The sequence below is a fragment of the Canis lupus genome, chromosome 7 (assembly GCF_011100685.1).
Source record: "Canis lupus familiaris isolate Mischka breed German Shepherd chromosome 7, alternate assembly UU_Cfam_GSD_1.0, whole genome shotgun sequence".
In the NCBI taxonomy this organism is placed as follows: domain Eukaryota; kingdom Metazoa; phylum Chordata; class Mammalia; order Carnivora; family Canidae; genus Canis; species Canis lupus.
This window is the reverse complement of record NC_049228.1, coordinates 41,340,363-41,353,409: the sequence shown is the minus strand read 5'-3', so window position 1 is coordinate 41,353,409 and position 13,047 is coordinate 41,340,363. Positions and strand designations below refer to the sequence as shown.

The 13,047-nt window shown below is 53.6% G+C and overlaps 2 protein-coding genes across 3 annotated transcripts; one reads left to right on the top strand and one right to left on the bottom strand.

The window, feature by feature from the left end:
* The first annotated feature begins 1,951 nt into the window (after positions 1-1,951).
* NAXE (NAD(P)HX epimerase) lies at positions 1,952-4,441 on the top strand. The gene is made up of 6 exons (XM_038543003.1): positions 1,952-2,168; positions 2,265-2,373; positions 2,462-2,572; positions 2,648-2,761; positions 3,713-3,860; positions 4,188-4,441. Exons 1-6 carry the CDS (start codon positions 1,969-1,971, stop codon positions 4,388-4,390), a joined length of 885 nt encoding a protein of 294 aa, XP_038398931.1. The 5' UTR covers positions 1,952-1,968; the 3' UTR covers positions 4,391-4,441.
* Positions 4,376-11,817, bottom strand: GPATCH4 (G-patch domain containing 4). Of its 2 annotated transcripts, XM_038543001.1 has the most exons (8): positions 11,213-11,727; positions 9,085-9,220; positions 8,559-8,632; positions 8,379-8,471; positions 8,219-8,305; positions 6,322-6,413; positions 6,024-6,074; positions 4,376-5,813 (listed from the first exon to the last, which is right to left on the bottom strand). In XM_038543001.1, the coding sequence occupies exons 2-8, from the start codon at positions 9,161-9,163 to the stop codon at positions 5,024-5,026; spliced, it is 1,266 nt and encodes a 421-aa protein (XP_038398929.1). In that variant the 5' UTR covers positions 9,164-9,220; positions 11,213-11,727; the 3' UTR covers positions 4,376-5,023. The 2 variants fall into 2 exon arrangements, with proteins under 2 accessions (XP_038398929.1, XP_038398930.1); XM_038543002.1 differs by lacking the exon at positions 8,219-8,305 and having other exon boundaries at positions 11,213-11,817.
* Between the last annotated feature and the right edge of the window lie 1,230 nt (positions 11,818-13,047).

Sequence of the window (13,047 nt, the reverse complement as noted above, 5' to 3'; positions counted from 1 at the left end):
AATACTGCCATTTGGTCGGGCCAACCCCGTATCAACTGTCACTGGCTCTACCATTTAATAGCTATATTATCTTAGGAAATGACTTCCCTGTGCTAGTCAATTTCCTCATCTATAATGTGAGGGTGAAAACATGTCATAGGATAGGACGATTTCTATAAGCATCTGAAACTCAGCAGGGGCTCAATTCATGTGCCCTTCCTAGATTAGTTTTGAAGGCATTTCCCTGGAAGAAAACTCTAGAAGTGTGAAAGGCAGCAATGAGATGGAGTAGGTCTTTGGCTCCACTTTCCTGGAGATAGCCCTCATGTGGTTGTCTTATGCATTCTGGGGAGCACGCAGTGGGGTATATCTGTGTCACTATTTTACTCTCACATCTCTTCAGAATGAAGTCAGCAGCGACAGCACTTTAATTACATATTTCCGCACTTGGGAAGGGGGCAGTGCAGTAATGGTTTAGAGTGCAGACTCTAGATCAAGCTGCTTGGACCCTACCTCTACCACCAGCAGTTACCACTGTATCACTGGGCATGTCATTCAATATCTCTGAATCTTCGTTGTCTCATCTGTAAAATGGGAATAATGGGAATAACAGGGTTGCCACGAGGATAAGATGAACTGATTCATTTAGCACATGGTACATGTAAATATTCAAATGTCATCTCAAAAAAAGCATGCTTCACCCCGTATTTTATTTAAAGATTATTTATTTTTTTATTCGTGAGAGACACACAGAGAGAGGCAGAGACAGGAGAAGCAGGCCCCATGCAAAGAGCTCGATGTGGGACTCAATCCTCGGACTCTGGGATCAGCCCCGAGCCAAAGGCAGACGCTCAACCACTGAGCCACCCAGGCGTGCCCACCCTGTATTTTAGAAATAAGTCTTTGGGGGTTGCCTGGAAAGCTCAGTCAGAAGAGCCTACGACTCTTGCTCTTGGATCATGGGTTTGAGCCCCACCTTGGGTGTGGAGATTACTTTTATTCATTTTTTAAGATACTAAGTAATCTGGGCAGCCTGGGTGGCTCAGCGGTTTAGCGCTGCCTTCAGCCCAGGGTGTGATCCTGGAGACCCGGAATCGAGTCCCACGTGGGGCTCCCAGCATGGAGCCTGCTTCTCCCTCTGCCTGTGTCTCTGCCTCTCTCTCTCTCTGTGTGTGTCTCTCATGAATGAATGAATAAATAAAATCTAAAAAAAAAAAAAAAAAAAAAAAAGATTCTAAGTACTAGAACACACGACCCGGAGATGACCAGCCGCAGGCTCCTGACTGAGCCGGCCAGGCACCTCGCCACAGGTATAACCTGGATAAAGGAGGATGGGCATTCCGTCCGGTTAAGGAAATGCAGCAGCGTGCGATCCTGGCGGGCTGAGGCAGGTCGGCCCCCAAAACAGTTGGGGCGGGGGCCCTAAACGACACGTACACAGCAGTGCAGCCGGCCCCGGGGCTGAGCTATTCCCAGCTTCTGCGCTCGCTTGCTGCTTGCTGCTCGCTGCTCGCTGGCCGCACAGCCCTGCTCCGCGGCACGACGCCTCCTTCCTTCGGAGGACTCCACCTGCTCAGGGTCGGGTGCACAAACGACCCAGCGCCTGGGCACCGGCTCCGCCGCACCGAGCCCGTTCGTTTCTAACGCCCCGCTGGGATGGGGAACCCCTCCTTCCCACCACGCTGTCCCTCCGGTGAGGACCGAGTCGCGGGAGCAGCCCGGCCTAAAGCGTAAAGGAGAACGCGAGCTGCAGGGCGCTGGAGGCAGGGGTGCCGGGGTCCACGCCGCCGGAAGTCCCAGGGCCGGGCCCCGGGCCTCCCGCCCTGCCACCAGCGGCCCCTAAGGGGCCGCCCGCGACCGAGGAGCTACTATTACCAACGCGGCCCTCAGCAAAGCGCCGGGGCCCCGGGAGTGCGCGGCCCCGCGCCCGCGCGAGGGGGCGGGGCGAGCCTGCGGCCCCACCTCCAGGGGGCGTTGCCGGCGCTGCGCATGCGCCGGGCGAGCTTCATGTCCGCGCTGCGAGCGCTGCTCGGGCTCGGGTTTCTGGCAGCCGGCTCGCGCCTGAGGCGGGTCCCGGGCCGGGCCGGAGCCTGCCCTGCGGGGTCCGCGTGGTGGGAGGCGCGGCGACCACACTCGGGCGGCGGCGGGGAGCCGGCAGGCATGGCGAGCCCGGCGGTGAAGTACCTGAGGTAGGCGAGGCTCGGCGGGTTGCTCCGGGGCGGGGACTGGGCCGGGCCGCGCGCCGGGCGCCCGGGGGCGGAGACTGAGGCCGTGGGTGTCCGCAGCCAGGAGGAGGCCCAGGCGGTGGACGAGGAGCTGTTCAACGAGTACCAGTTCAGCGTGGACCAGCTGATGGAGCTGGCTGGGCTGAGCTGCGCCACAGCCATTGCTAAGGTCAGTGGCCTGGGCACGGCAAGTGGCGGGGACAGCGCGCTAGTCTGGCCCGGAGCTCTTCTAACCCCCCTCCGGCCCCCCACCCCAGGCCTACCCCCCCACGTCCATGTCCCGGAGCCCCCCCGCGGTCCTGGTCATCTGCGGACCTGGAAATAACGGAGGAGACGGCCTGGTCTGCGCTCGGCACCTCAAGCTCTTTGTGAGTATGTGGGCGGGGGCCAGGGCGGCGGGGGCTCTGGGCTCTGGGCTCCAACGACCCCCTCCTTTCCTCCAGGGCTACCAGCCAACCATTTATTATCCTAAAAGGCCGAACAAGCCACTCTTCACCGCATTGGTGACCCAGTGTCAGAAAATGGACATCCCTTTCCTCGGTGAAATGCCCCCAGAGGTAGGTGGTGCCAGCTGAGTGCCGTCTTCCAGAAACACGGCGCATGTTCTGCTCTTCCTCAAGTACTCAGGCCGAGCTCACTTGCTTACCTTCCCCTGGAGGGTGGACTCCTAGCAGGAGGACCTTTCCCTGCGAGGTCAGGTCTTGTCCTGAAAGCAGTAAACATGCTGTCCTTTTTTTTTTTTTTTTTAAGATTTTCATTTATTCACGAGAGACACAGAGAAAGGCAGAGACACAGGTAGAGGGAGAAGCAGGCTCCATGCAAGGAACCCAACGTGGGACTGGATCCCAGTCTTCAGGATCGGGCCCTGGGCTGATGGCAGCACTAAACTCCTGAGCCACCCGGATTGCACTCATCCACTTTTCAAGGGCTGAAGTGACTGCCACATCCTAAAAACCCTTCCTGCAGGGACATGGGCTTAAGGATAGGAAAGAACTTTTTTTTTTTTTTTTTTAAGATTTATTTATTTATTTATGATAGAGAGAGAGAGAGGCAGAGACACAGGCAGAGGGAGAAGCAGGCTCCATGCCAGGAGCTGGACGTAGGACTCAATCCCGGGACTCCAGGATCGTTCCCTGGGCCACAGGCAGGCGCCAAACCGCTGCGCCACCCAGGGATCCCTAGAACTTTTTTTTTTAAGTTTAACACATTTTAGATGAAGAGACTGAGATGGTCCAGAGAAGGCAAGTGGTTTGTCCGGAGTCCCAGCCTCAGGTGGTCCTACACTATACCTTCTCAGTGGCAGGCAGGCACTGAGAACAGAAAGCGTGTCTGGACTCAGCCTAAATCAGTGACCAACTTGCATTGATGTCTAGGCCCCAGAATACCATCTGAATGAGATGAAGTGTTTATGCTTCTGCAAATAGTGCATGCAGAGGACAGCCCTTTCCTGTTGAGGATACTCTGTGCAGCACCTGGCTCTGACGTGCTTTCCCCTTTCTGCTCCACAGCCCATGCTGATTGATGAGCTGTATGAGCTGGTGGTGGATGCCATCTTTGGCTTCAGCTTCAAAGGTGATGTTCGAGAGCCGTTCCGCACCATCCTGAGTGTCCTGGATGGGCTCACTGTGCCCATTGCAAGCATCGACATTCCTTCAGGTGTTGTGTCCAAGGAAGGTGGGGGTGAGAGTGGGGATGAGGATGTGGATGCAGCCCTGCCCTGTCTTGAGATAGGCAAGGCTCAGGCCTAAGTTAAAGGTAGGTGTGTCTAGAGGGGCAGAACATTGCTTTATGGATTCCCCAAAAGGGCCAGGGAGCAGAGTTTAGGAGTGACCTTGTGTGGGTACATGGAGCTTCAAGGATGCAAGTTCTTGGGTGGCGACACAGGGCCTCCCACTCCTTCAGAACTAGGGTAGAGCAAGGTATCTTGCTCTAGATAGAGACCTATCTGGCCTTTTCCTCTCCTGAATACCACCTTCTTTTCAGGATGGGATGTGGAGAAGGGAAACTCTGGAGGGATCCAGCCAGACTTGCTCATCTCCCTGACAGCACCCAAAAAGTCTGCAACCCAATTCACTGGTCGCTACCACTATCTGGGAGGTCGTTTTGTACCACCTGCTCTAGAAAAGAAGTACCAGTTGAATTTGCCACCTTACCCTGACACTGAGTGTGTCTACCGTCTTCAGTGAGGGAAGATGAATGGGCTTCTTCCCAATAAAGACTTAGTGGCTCTCTCCAGAGCTGTGGAGTCCTGGGAACTTTCTTGGCAATAATGGTTAATGGGTGGCAGAAGTCAGAAAGCAACACTGAGATTCGGTGCCACCTCTCTGAGGGAACAAAATGGGCAAGGAAGGTGGCTGTGGCATTTGGGGGCAATGAAAATAGTAATTTCTCTGGAGGCATTCGAGGAAACTAATTTGTTGTATTCAGGATGTTCCCAGGCTGGGAACCGGAGCTGATGCTGAATTGTGTACTACAGTGCTGGGGCTGGCAGCCTGTGGGCCGGATTCTATCTTACACTTGCTGTGTTTGCAGCTGTCTTAAACAAGGATGTCCCTCCAGAGGGCATCTGCCTGCTCATCCCCACAGCCCCAGAGCACTGCATCCTACCACTGCCAGGCTCCTGAGTTTTCCATGTCAGGGTTAGAAACTGCAGACAATACCATGTCCACACCCAACTTTGAGCAGCTGGAGTTCCAGAGTTCAGCATCCTCCTTGGGAGGGCCCTCTTCACTGCAAGGGTACAGGGGACCTGTGTCGACTCAGGTCTGAGGCTTTAGCTCCTGAAAAGGAATCCGAAGAGCCCCACCTTGACCTGACCTTCAGGTTTTCTTTTTCTGTTTCTTCTTTCTTGGTGTCTGGTCAGGGCTGACTCCAGCTCTTTCCTGCCACCTCCTCTCACCTCTGTGGCTGGAGCTGGTGTGCACTATGCTCACTGCCTCCCTAGTCCTGCTGCCCTCCTCATGTCCTTCATTCCTGACTTCCTCCTCTTTCTCCTGGGGCTGCAGGCTTTTCTTCTTGATTTTCCTGCTTTTCCCATCTCGGTGTGCTTTATGTGCTGCTTTGCTGGCCCCCACAGCAGCCCCTTCCTCGTCTTCCTCTCTGTTCCAGTCTCCCTCCTCTGGCTGCCACCACCTCTCTGCCTGCCCTGTCCCTGTGCTGGCTGTGGCCTCCTGGCTGCCTGCCCCTCCATCTGAGACCCCCGAGCCCTTCCTCTTTCTTTTCCTGCAGGGCTCATCAGCTTGCTCTCTGCTCTCCCACTCTGCAGGCCGGCTCCTTTCTGCCACCTCTGCATCCACATTACCAACGGTTGCTCCCTCCCTCTCGTCTATCCCAGCTTCTTCTTGGGCTTCTTGTTGCCGTCTTTTCTTCTTCCTGCTTCTGGCCTGGCCAGCCTCTTCTGGGCACTCCTCTTCTGCACTTCTGGTGGTTGCTGTGACCGCTTTCTCCTCTTTCTGCTTCCTTTTCTTTTTCTTCTTTTTGAGAGGCTTACTCTCAGACTGCAGTTGAGGGGTCCCAGGGTCCTGGCTTTTAAGACGAGCCAGGAAGGCCTGTTCCTGGGCCTCCAACCGAGCAAGCTTAGCCTTCATCGTGATTCCATGACGAGCAGCCCTGAAACAAAAGGGGCCCAGGTCAAAGCAAGGTATGGCAAAAAGAGGCATAGTCCTCTGGATGCAGGCAACTCTGGATGGGGAGGAGCTGCCTATTCTCAGGAGCCTCAGGGATGGGCAGGAAATGCCAAGAAGGGGCACAGACCATTCTCAGGGCTGGACCTGTGATGGGCAGAAGAGAAGGAAGCCCAAGGAGCTGACCACTACTTACCTGTGTGCTGTGCGCCCCTCACAGGCTTGGAGCAGCATCTCATCAGTCAGGCTGTTGGGGGAAGATCAGGAATCAAAACCAGTTCTTGCAAAGGCCTGACCCCTCCTGCCCTCTAAAACATTCCCTCAACACTGAGTTCCCATTCAGGACCTGGCACTTTCTTGGTGCAGGGTATACAAAAATGAGTACAACACAGTTCCAGCCAAAGAAGCCCAGTCAGGCCTGAGATTTGGCCCTTTCTCTTGATATTCAAAGGCTTCTCCTTCCACATGCCCCCAGCACTGAAATGAGGTCTCACATCTTTGGAGGCTTGGGCTCCTGGTTGTCGTCATCACTGTGGCTCTCCAAGTCCTTGTCTGGCTTCTCCCCACCTGAAGTCAGTGTGGCTGTCTAAAAGGGGTGATCACAGGGGTAGATAAAGCTGATTCCAAACCACTGCCAAACCCCCTTCCCTCCCAGAACCCCCCCAGGAATTGATAGCCATAGGCACAAGTTTGCCAGCCCCCAAGACAGCTCCCTGCAGACTCACAGAGAGGTGGGCCACTGCTTACTTCCAACTTAGGAGGCGGGCTGCAGCTGCAAGGGTTGGAGGGTGCCCAGTGGGTGGGAACAAGGGATGGAGGAGTGTACCAGGTCCACCTGGTGTATTCCCTGTGCTACTGATAATTAAGATGGTGCTTCTCACCGCCCTCCCCCACACCTGCGGTGGAGTGCTTTTATTTTTTTAAAGATGTTATTTATTCATTCATTCATTCATTCATTCGAGACACAGATCGAGAAAGAGGCAGAGACACAGGCAGAGAGAGAAACAGGCTCTACGTAGGGAGTCTGATGTGGGACTCGGTCCTAGATCCTGGGATCACGCCCTGGGCGGAAGGCAGATCCTCAATCACTGAGCCATCCAAGTGTCCCTGGAGTGCTTTTATTTAAGCAGACTGAGGGATCCCTGGGTGGCGCAGTGGTTTAGCGCCTGCCTTTGGCCCAGGGCGCGATCCTGGAGACCCGGGATCGAATCCCACGTCAGGCTCCCGGTGCATGGAGCCTGCTTCTCCCTCTGCCTGTGTCTCTGCCTCTCTCTCTCTCTCTCTGTGACTATCATAAATAAATAAAAATTAAAAAAATCTTTAAAAAAAAAAAAAAAAAAAAAAAAAAAAAAAAAGCAGACTGAGAACCTACTATGGACCAATGGGTTGAGGATAAAGAGTGGAACACAAATGAGATAGCCCATATGGAATCTACATGTGGGGTGAAGGAAGGATGCAGAGTGTTGCCTGTGCTACAGGAGGATAACCAATCCAACTTCAGGGTCTGGGGAAGAAGTTTCAGGAACTTGGTGAGCTCTAGAGGACCATCAAAATGGGCCTCTCAAAAGGGGGAAAGGCAGCAGACTGTTGCAGGCAGTGAGTGGGAAGTGCAAAATCTTGCAGGTGAAAAGAGGTGGTACTTTCAGAAGAATCTGATTCCACCTGGCTAAAAGTATTAGAGGTCCGGAAAGGGGTGAGTGCAGGTCAAGGCCTCAGGGCCCTATGAGCCAGTCTGACACATCAGGACTGTCATCCTAGGTCAAGGATGAGCCAGAGTCCTAGTGAAATCTGTTAGCATTCTAGTCACTGGGTCAGTGAACTGACTGGGGTGGACAGTGAAAGGGTGAGGGGTCTGGCTATGAGGCTGTGAATGAAATCAGGCAGGAGAGGATGATGGCCATAAGGAGGAGGAGAAACAAGAAAAACTTGCTATATAACATAGAAGACCCACATAACAGATGATCACTGAACATTAGCTCCCTTCTATTGCTATGCTAGTAAGTAGGGGTCTGAAGCACCAGATTCTGGTCCTGTCTGCAAGCCACTTCTCCCTGCTTGTGACCACAACTGCAAAATAGAGGATGGGTCAGATAATCTCTCAGGTCCCCTCTGGATTCTAAGTCCTTTGGACTGGACATCCCCTCCCGCCCCACCACCCACCCATCACTGCCCTCAGCAGAAGGCAGGGATCCAGGAGACCCGAAGATCTAATTCTAGCAGAGGGTCTGGGCAGGCTAAGCAAGCAACAGCAAGGTTGGTCACAGGACTGACCATGTTAAGATTGTTCTCCAACAGGTAAGGATGGGTAAGGCACATGAAGCCATTGTTCAGGCCCTGGGGGAGGCCAGGGAAGGAAAAATGAGGGACTCTCTCACTCCCAGCCCCGAATACCTTCACAAACTTCTGATACAGCAAGTTGGGCTTGGGATGATTATGACGGCCTGTTTCCTTTGAAAGACGCTTTATCCGTACTCCATCCTATGGGGAGGCGTCAGTGAACGAGTGACACAGGTGTGCCCCTCACCCCCACATGCCCATGAGCACCCCATACCTGCCCAGCCTCCACAACCAAGCTGGCTGCAGTCCTGTTGAAAAGCTCATCCCACCAGTGGTCCGTGAACTCCTTGGCAGGGTCATGTCCCACCTGCCAGATAAGAATGAGCTCAAGACTTGTCCCTGCCCCATCCTGTCCTCGGGGCCTCATGTCCCATCCATGCCTTCCCAGTCTTACCCCATGAGTGTCCTGCTTCAGTGTCACCCTTAGGGCCTGGGTGATGCCGTTCTCGTTCCGGCCCAAGCCTTTGCCTGCAGGAAAGTGAGTGACTGGGTTTATTCTGCTGCCTGCCCCGAGCCCTCATAGGCATCCCATGTGCCACTCCTCGCCACACCACACACCAAGTGTGCTCCATCCCTGGCAGATGCCTTCCAGTCCCACTTTCTGGCACCTCTCCATACAGTGTCCCTGCCTTTGTCTGAGTCCAAGCCGTCTTTTCCTTCATGATTATTTCAGAAGTCATGACCCTTCCTCCCTCCCCTATCCCCCCGATCACTTTGCTCTCATGACCTACTATCAAATTTCTTCTACCCAACCATTTTCCGGAAACTTAGAAATTGTCTTCTGCAAATTGCCCTTTAAACTCGCTTTTCCTCCTCCAGGTGAATGGACTACTACGGGTAAGCCCCAGATGACGCTGTTCACCTGACCACAAGGTGGACAGGGAGTTGGGGGGATGTGGAAGGGGCCCCCCAGGGATGACCTTGTGTCCATCCATGCTTTAGCAGCTGTTCCTCAGCAAACTTCATCCCACGACTCTTGATCTCTGGGGTGGCACTCATGGTGAGAGAAGAGTCACTATCCTCAGGCCCTCACCAGAGAAGAGGCCATTATCATCCCTTTAAAAGAAAAGGAGAAAATGCCCAAATCGTCCATCCAATCCATCCTGACTGGTCTCATAAAAATTCTTTTCTGAGTGTGGGGTAGACAAAGGGAGGAGGCCTGGTCTTTGGGAGAGCTCCCTGCTGACCACAGAGATCAGCATGTTGAAAAGTCAAGTAAGACTGGTGTTACTAATAACACCCAAATTTACGGAGAGCTCACCACATGAGTGTTTAATGTTCCTAGCCCAGAAAGGGTTCCTAAACTTTGCATTCAGGAAAGTATTATCATCCGTACTTCACAAATGAGGAAACGTGACTTGCTCCAGGTCAACCAGATGGCCTGCCGGCACAGCCCTGCTCTTTGCCACGACATGGTTAACAGCTCCCTAGATTTACTGCCATGTAAAAAAAGGTGATAAGAGATTTTTAACCTGAGTTATAAGAATACTCAGCGGAGCCCCTATCTCATACCGATGCTCCAGGGCTGTCACCTCAAGTGTGGGGGCTCTGCACCTCTTCCTCACTGCTGCTCTTCACTCTTATTGGAACACCCCTTTTGAAACTGTCCATCTCACTGATCATTTCATGCATCACAGATTGATTACACATACTGTTGTATTGTCTTATTTAATCCTGATAGTCCTGTGGATAACAATTACCTTTACTTTACAAGCAAAGAAAACAAAGCCTGCGTCACATAGCTAATAAGAGATGGAGCCGGAATACAAGCCCAGGTTGCCCACCTCCAACGAGGCCTCCATCCCATCACAATTACTAGTCATCTAGGCGCTTCTCCTTTGGGAGCCCAGAATGGCATTATCCAGCTTATCACACGAGACACACAAAACTAAGACCACCACTGCTGACTTAACTCACTAAAGTTAACTTGTATTAAGGTAACTCATCACAGGGATTGCAGACCATTTTTAAGGATTAATGGCACTAGTGGAGTAACCCTAAGCCTCCCAATGTGACAATTCTTTAGGGTAAAACTTGCATTTGTGTTTAAGAAGGCCCAGTGAACATGATATTAATCAGCCACATCAGCTGAAGTCACCTCTCCTAAATATATGTATAGGCTTAAGAATGCTGCCCATTCTGGCTTGGTATTTAGAGCAGGCAAATTCAGGATGACTTATATTTCTGTTCACATTTCTACTATGAAGAACGATCACCCAAAAACCAGGTACCTTGAGAATCCCAACAAAAAGCCAAGCGAAGAAACTGCTCTATCTTACTTCTTGAATTTTAAGAAATGTAAAATTCGAACACTGGGGCCTTTTAAGGGCGCCTCAAAACTCGGCCTCCTCCCGGAAGTTATCTCTCATCCATCAGCCCCCAGATCTTCGTAATAACAACAGTGTCTAAAAGTCATTTACTCAATGCCAGCCTGCTAACCTCTTTACACAGATCGTCTGATTTCATCCTCCCAACAGTCCCCTTAGGAAATATTATTACCGACACTTAACAGAAGAAATCACAGATAAGTTTATTATTTGCCCAAAGCAAAGAGCTGGCAAGTTGCAGATCCAGGATCTCAGGCATCCCAGAACTGGTCTCTCACAGCTCTTCGCGCTGCCCGCCTTGAGGTTTACCACTGCAGTCATTCGGAACTACACGCCCCGCATCAGGGTCGGGCTTTACTCCGCAACCCCGTGCACTTAATGCAGGAGTGGAATGCGCTCAGCGGTACGACCCAGATCCGGGCGGCTTCAGCTGACTGCCCACAGTAATTGTACAGAAGCAACCAGGCCCCACGCGGTGCCCCGCGGGCCCGGGAAGGCTGCGAGCGCGTTCTCTGGAACCGTCCCCTTTCTGATCAACCTGAGTTTTCTGGAAAAGGGTCCCAGGACCACCCATCTGACAGCGCTTCCAAAGGGCCGCTACCCCGACCCTGGCCTCCCTCCTCATGCCGTAGTTCCAACGGCCAAGGACACTGTCCTGCCCCGCCTTCACTCCTGAGCCCAGGCTCCGACTGACTCCGTTCGGGGCGCAGTAGCCACTTACCGTCACCGCGGGGCCCTCTCCGCGCGAACACGTGCGTCGCCCGTTCTGTGCGCCGCCATCTTCCCGGAAGTGCCGGTCGGTCCCTCTAGGCTGCGGACACCATAGAGGCGCACGTGGACCCGGAAGTCCAGGCGTGGGGGAGGCGCTCTGTCCTCAGCGGATGTGGCGGAAGCTCGCCCGCGAACGCCAGTTTCCTGGGGTCCGGGGCGGTTCTATTTCCGGTTAGCTTGCAGCCCCCGGGATGCGAGGGAATCGTCTTGGCCAGCCCTCGGGACGCCGAGCGCAGCACTGGCTGCAACGCTGAGCTAGTCCTGGTCCCAGAGCTGGGGAAGGAAGCTCCAGGCAGCGCGCAAGGCTGCCTGGGCGGGTCGACGGGCGGCGAAGAAGCGGCCCCTCGGGGGTAGTTTGCGGGGATGGATACTCAGCCCGGGGACGGTCGTTCGGCGGTTGCAGTAGGTTCATCACCCCGTGGGGGCAGCTGCCGGGTTGGAACTGGTGCTGCGAAGATGCGGAAGACGCGCGCCCTCACTCGGGCGGACCTGCTTTGGCGGGGTCCACGGAGACGCTGCGTGGGGCTGCAGGGCCGGGGTTGAGGGCTGGAGCTAGCTAGGGCGGATCCCGGCCGTTGGGGGCCGGCTGAGGACCTTGCACTTGCCTGGTGTGAGGCTCCGCTAAGGAGTTGCACATGCCGCCTGCACACAAACTGTACCTCAGCCTCGCGCACCACCGAAGAACTAACACCTGAACACCCCCCACACACACCAGCTCCCTATCTCAGGATTTCCGGTAACGGAAGCGCATACTCCTGGAACTGCGAAAAGGAAAAGTGGCATTTCCCGGGAAAGCTTTGCCACATTACTCAGTTTGTCACATCTAATTTTTCCTGTAAAATTCACTCATTCACCAGAGAGCACAAGCAGGCTGAGCGGCAGGCAGAGGGTGAGGCAGAAGCCGACTCCCCCCCCCAAAAAACGGAGAGCTAGCCACGTGGGGATCATGACCTGAGGGTAAAGCAGACACTACCGACTGAGCCACCCAGGAGCCCCTATTTATATTTAGAGAGAGGGGAGGAGGAGAGGGAGAGAAAGAATCCCAAGCAGGCTCCATGCCCAGTGGTGCCGACCTGGGGCTCCATCTGAAGACCCTGCAATCATGACCAAATCAAAATCAAGAATCTGAGGCTTAACCGACTCAACCACCCAATGCCCCTAACTTTACTTTTAAAATACACTGCATGGGGACGCTGGTTTAAACCATGGAGCTTGCTTAGTGGAATTCTTCATGCATCTGGGATGGTGGATGCTTGGAAGGTACTCCTCAGGGTCTGGTTCAGTCTGGGAACACTGAGTGGGAGTCACATCTGAGTCCTTTTCCCACTCCACCACTAATTGTGAGACCTTGAACAAGTCACTTCTCCAGAGTACCCTTTCCCTGGTCTGTAAAATCAGAATACTGGACTTGTTCAATCATTTTTACAAACTTGACCTTATCGTGGTGTTTCAGGCTGCTGAGGGAATTCCACAGACTGGGCCCATTTCCACCATGTTCCCCTCCACCTTTTCTGTTCCCTCTGCCTATCTAATGTCACGTATCATATTGTGGTCATAGAAGAGGTTTGAAAGCTCCAGAATGAGGCAACCTCGGGGGCCCCTTCCAGTTCACAGTTTCTGTTTAGCACTCTTTACAGGCCACCCACAAACCTAGTAGCCACAATTCTCTGACTCAAGGTTCCTGGTCTGGCCTAGAGTCATGAGCTCCTTGTTCTGCCTGATTCTCTAATTCAAGAAGCATTTATTAAAGGACTTCTTGGCCAGCCCTGGTGGCGCAGCGGTTTA

What these genes read in the sequence shown, in the direction of transcription:
- GPATCH4 (XM_038543001.1), bottom strand. Translation starts at nt 9,163, where the DNA reads ATGAGTGCCACCCCAGAGATCAAGAGTCGTGGGATGAAGTTTGCTGAG. An exon ending in AAAGCATGGATGGACACAAG is followed by an intron (nt 8,633 to 9,084) that starts GTCATCCCTGGG and finishes ACTTTCCTGCAG; the next exon opens with GCAAAGGCTTGGGCCGGAAC. An exon ending in TGAAGCAGGACACTCATGGG is followed by an intron (nt 8,472 to 8,558) that starts GTAAGACTGGGA and finishes CTTATCTGGCAG; the next exon opens with GTGGGACATGACCCTGCCAA.
- NAXE (XM_038543003.1), top strand. Translation starts at nt 1,969, where the DNA reads ATGCGCCGGGCGAGCTTCATGTCCGCGCTGCGAGCGCTGCTCGGGCTC. An exon ending in CTCGGCACCTCAAGCTCTTT is followed by an intron (nt 2,573 to 2,647) that starts GTGAGTATGTGG and finishes CCTTTCCTCCAG; the next exon opens with GGCTACCAGCCAACCATTTA. An exon ending in TCGGTGAAATGCCCCCAGAG is followed by an intron (nt 2,762 to 3,712) that starts GTAGGTGGTGCC and finishes TCTGCTCCACAG; the next exon opens with CCCATGCTGATTGATGAGCT.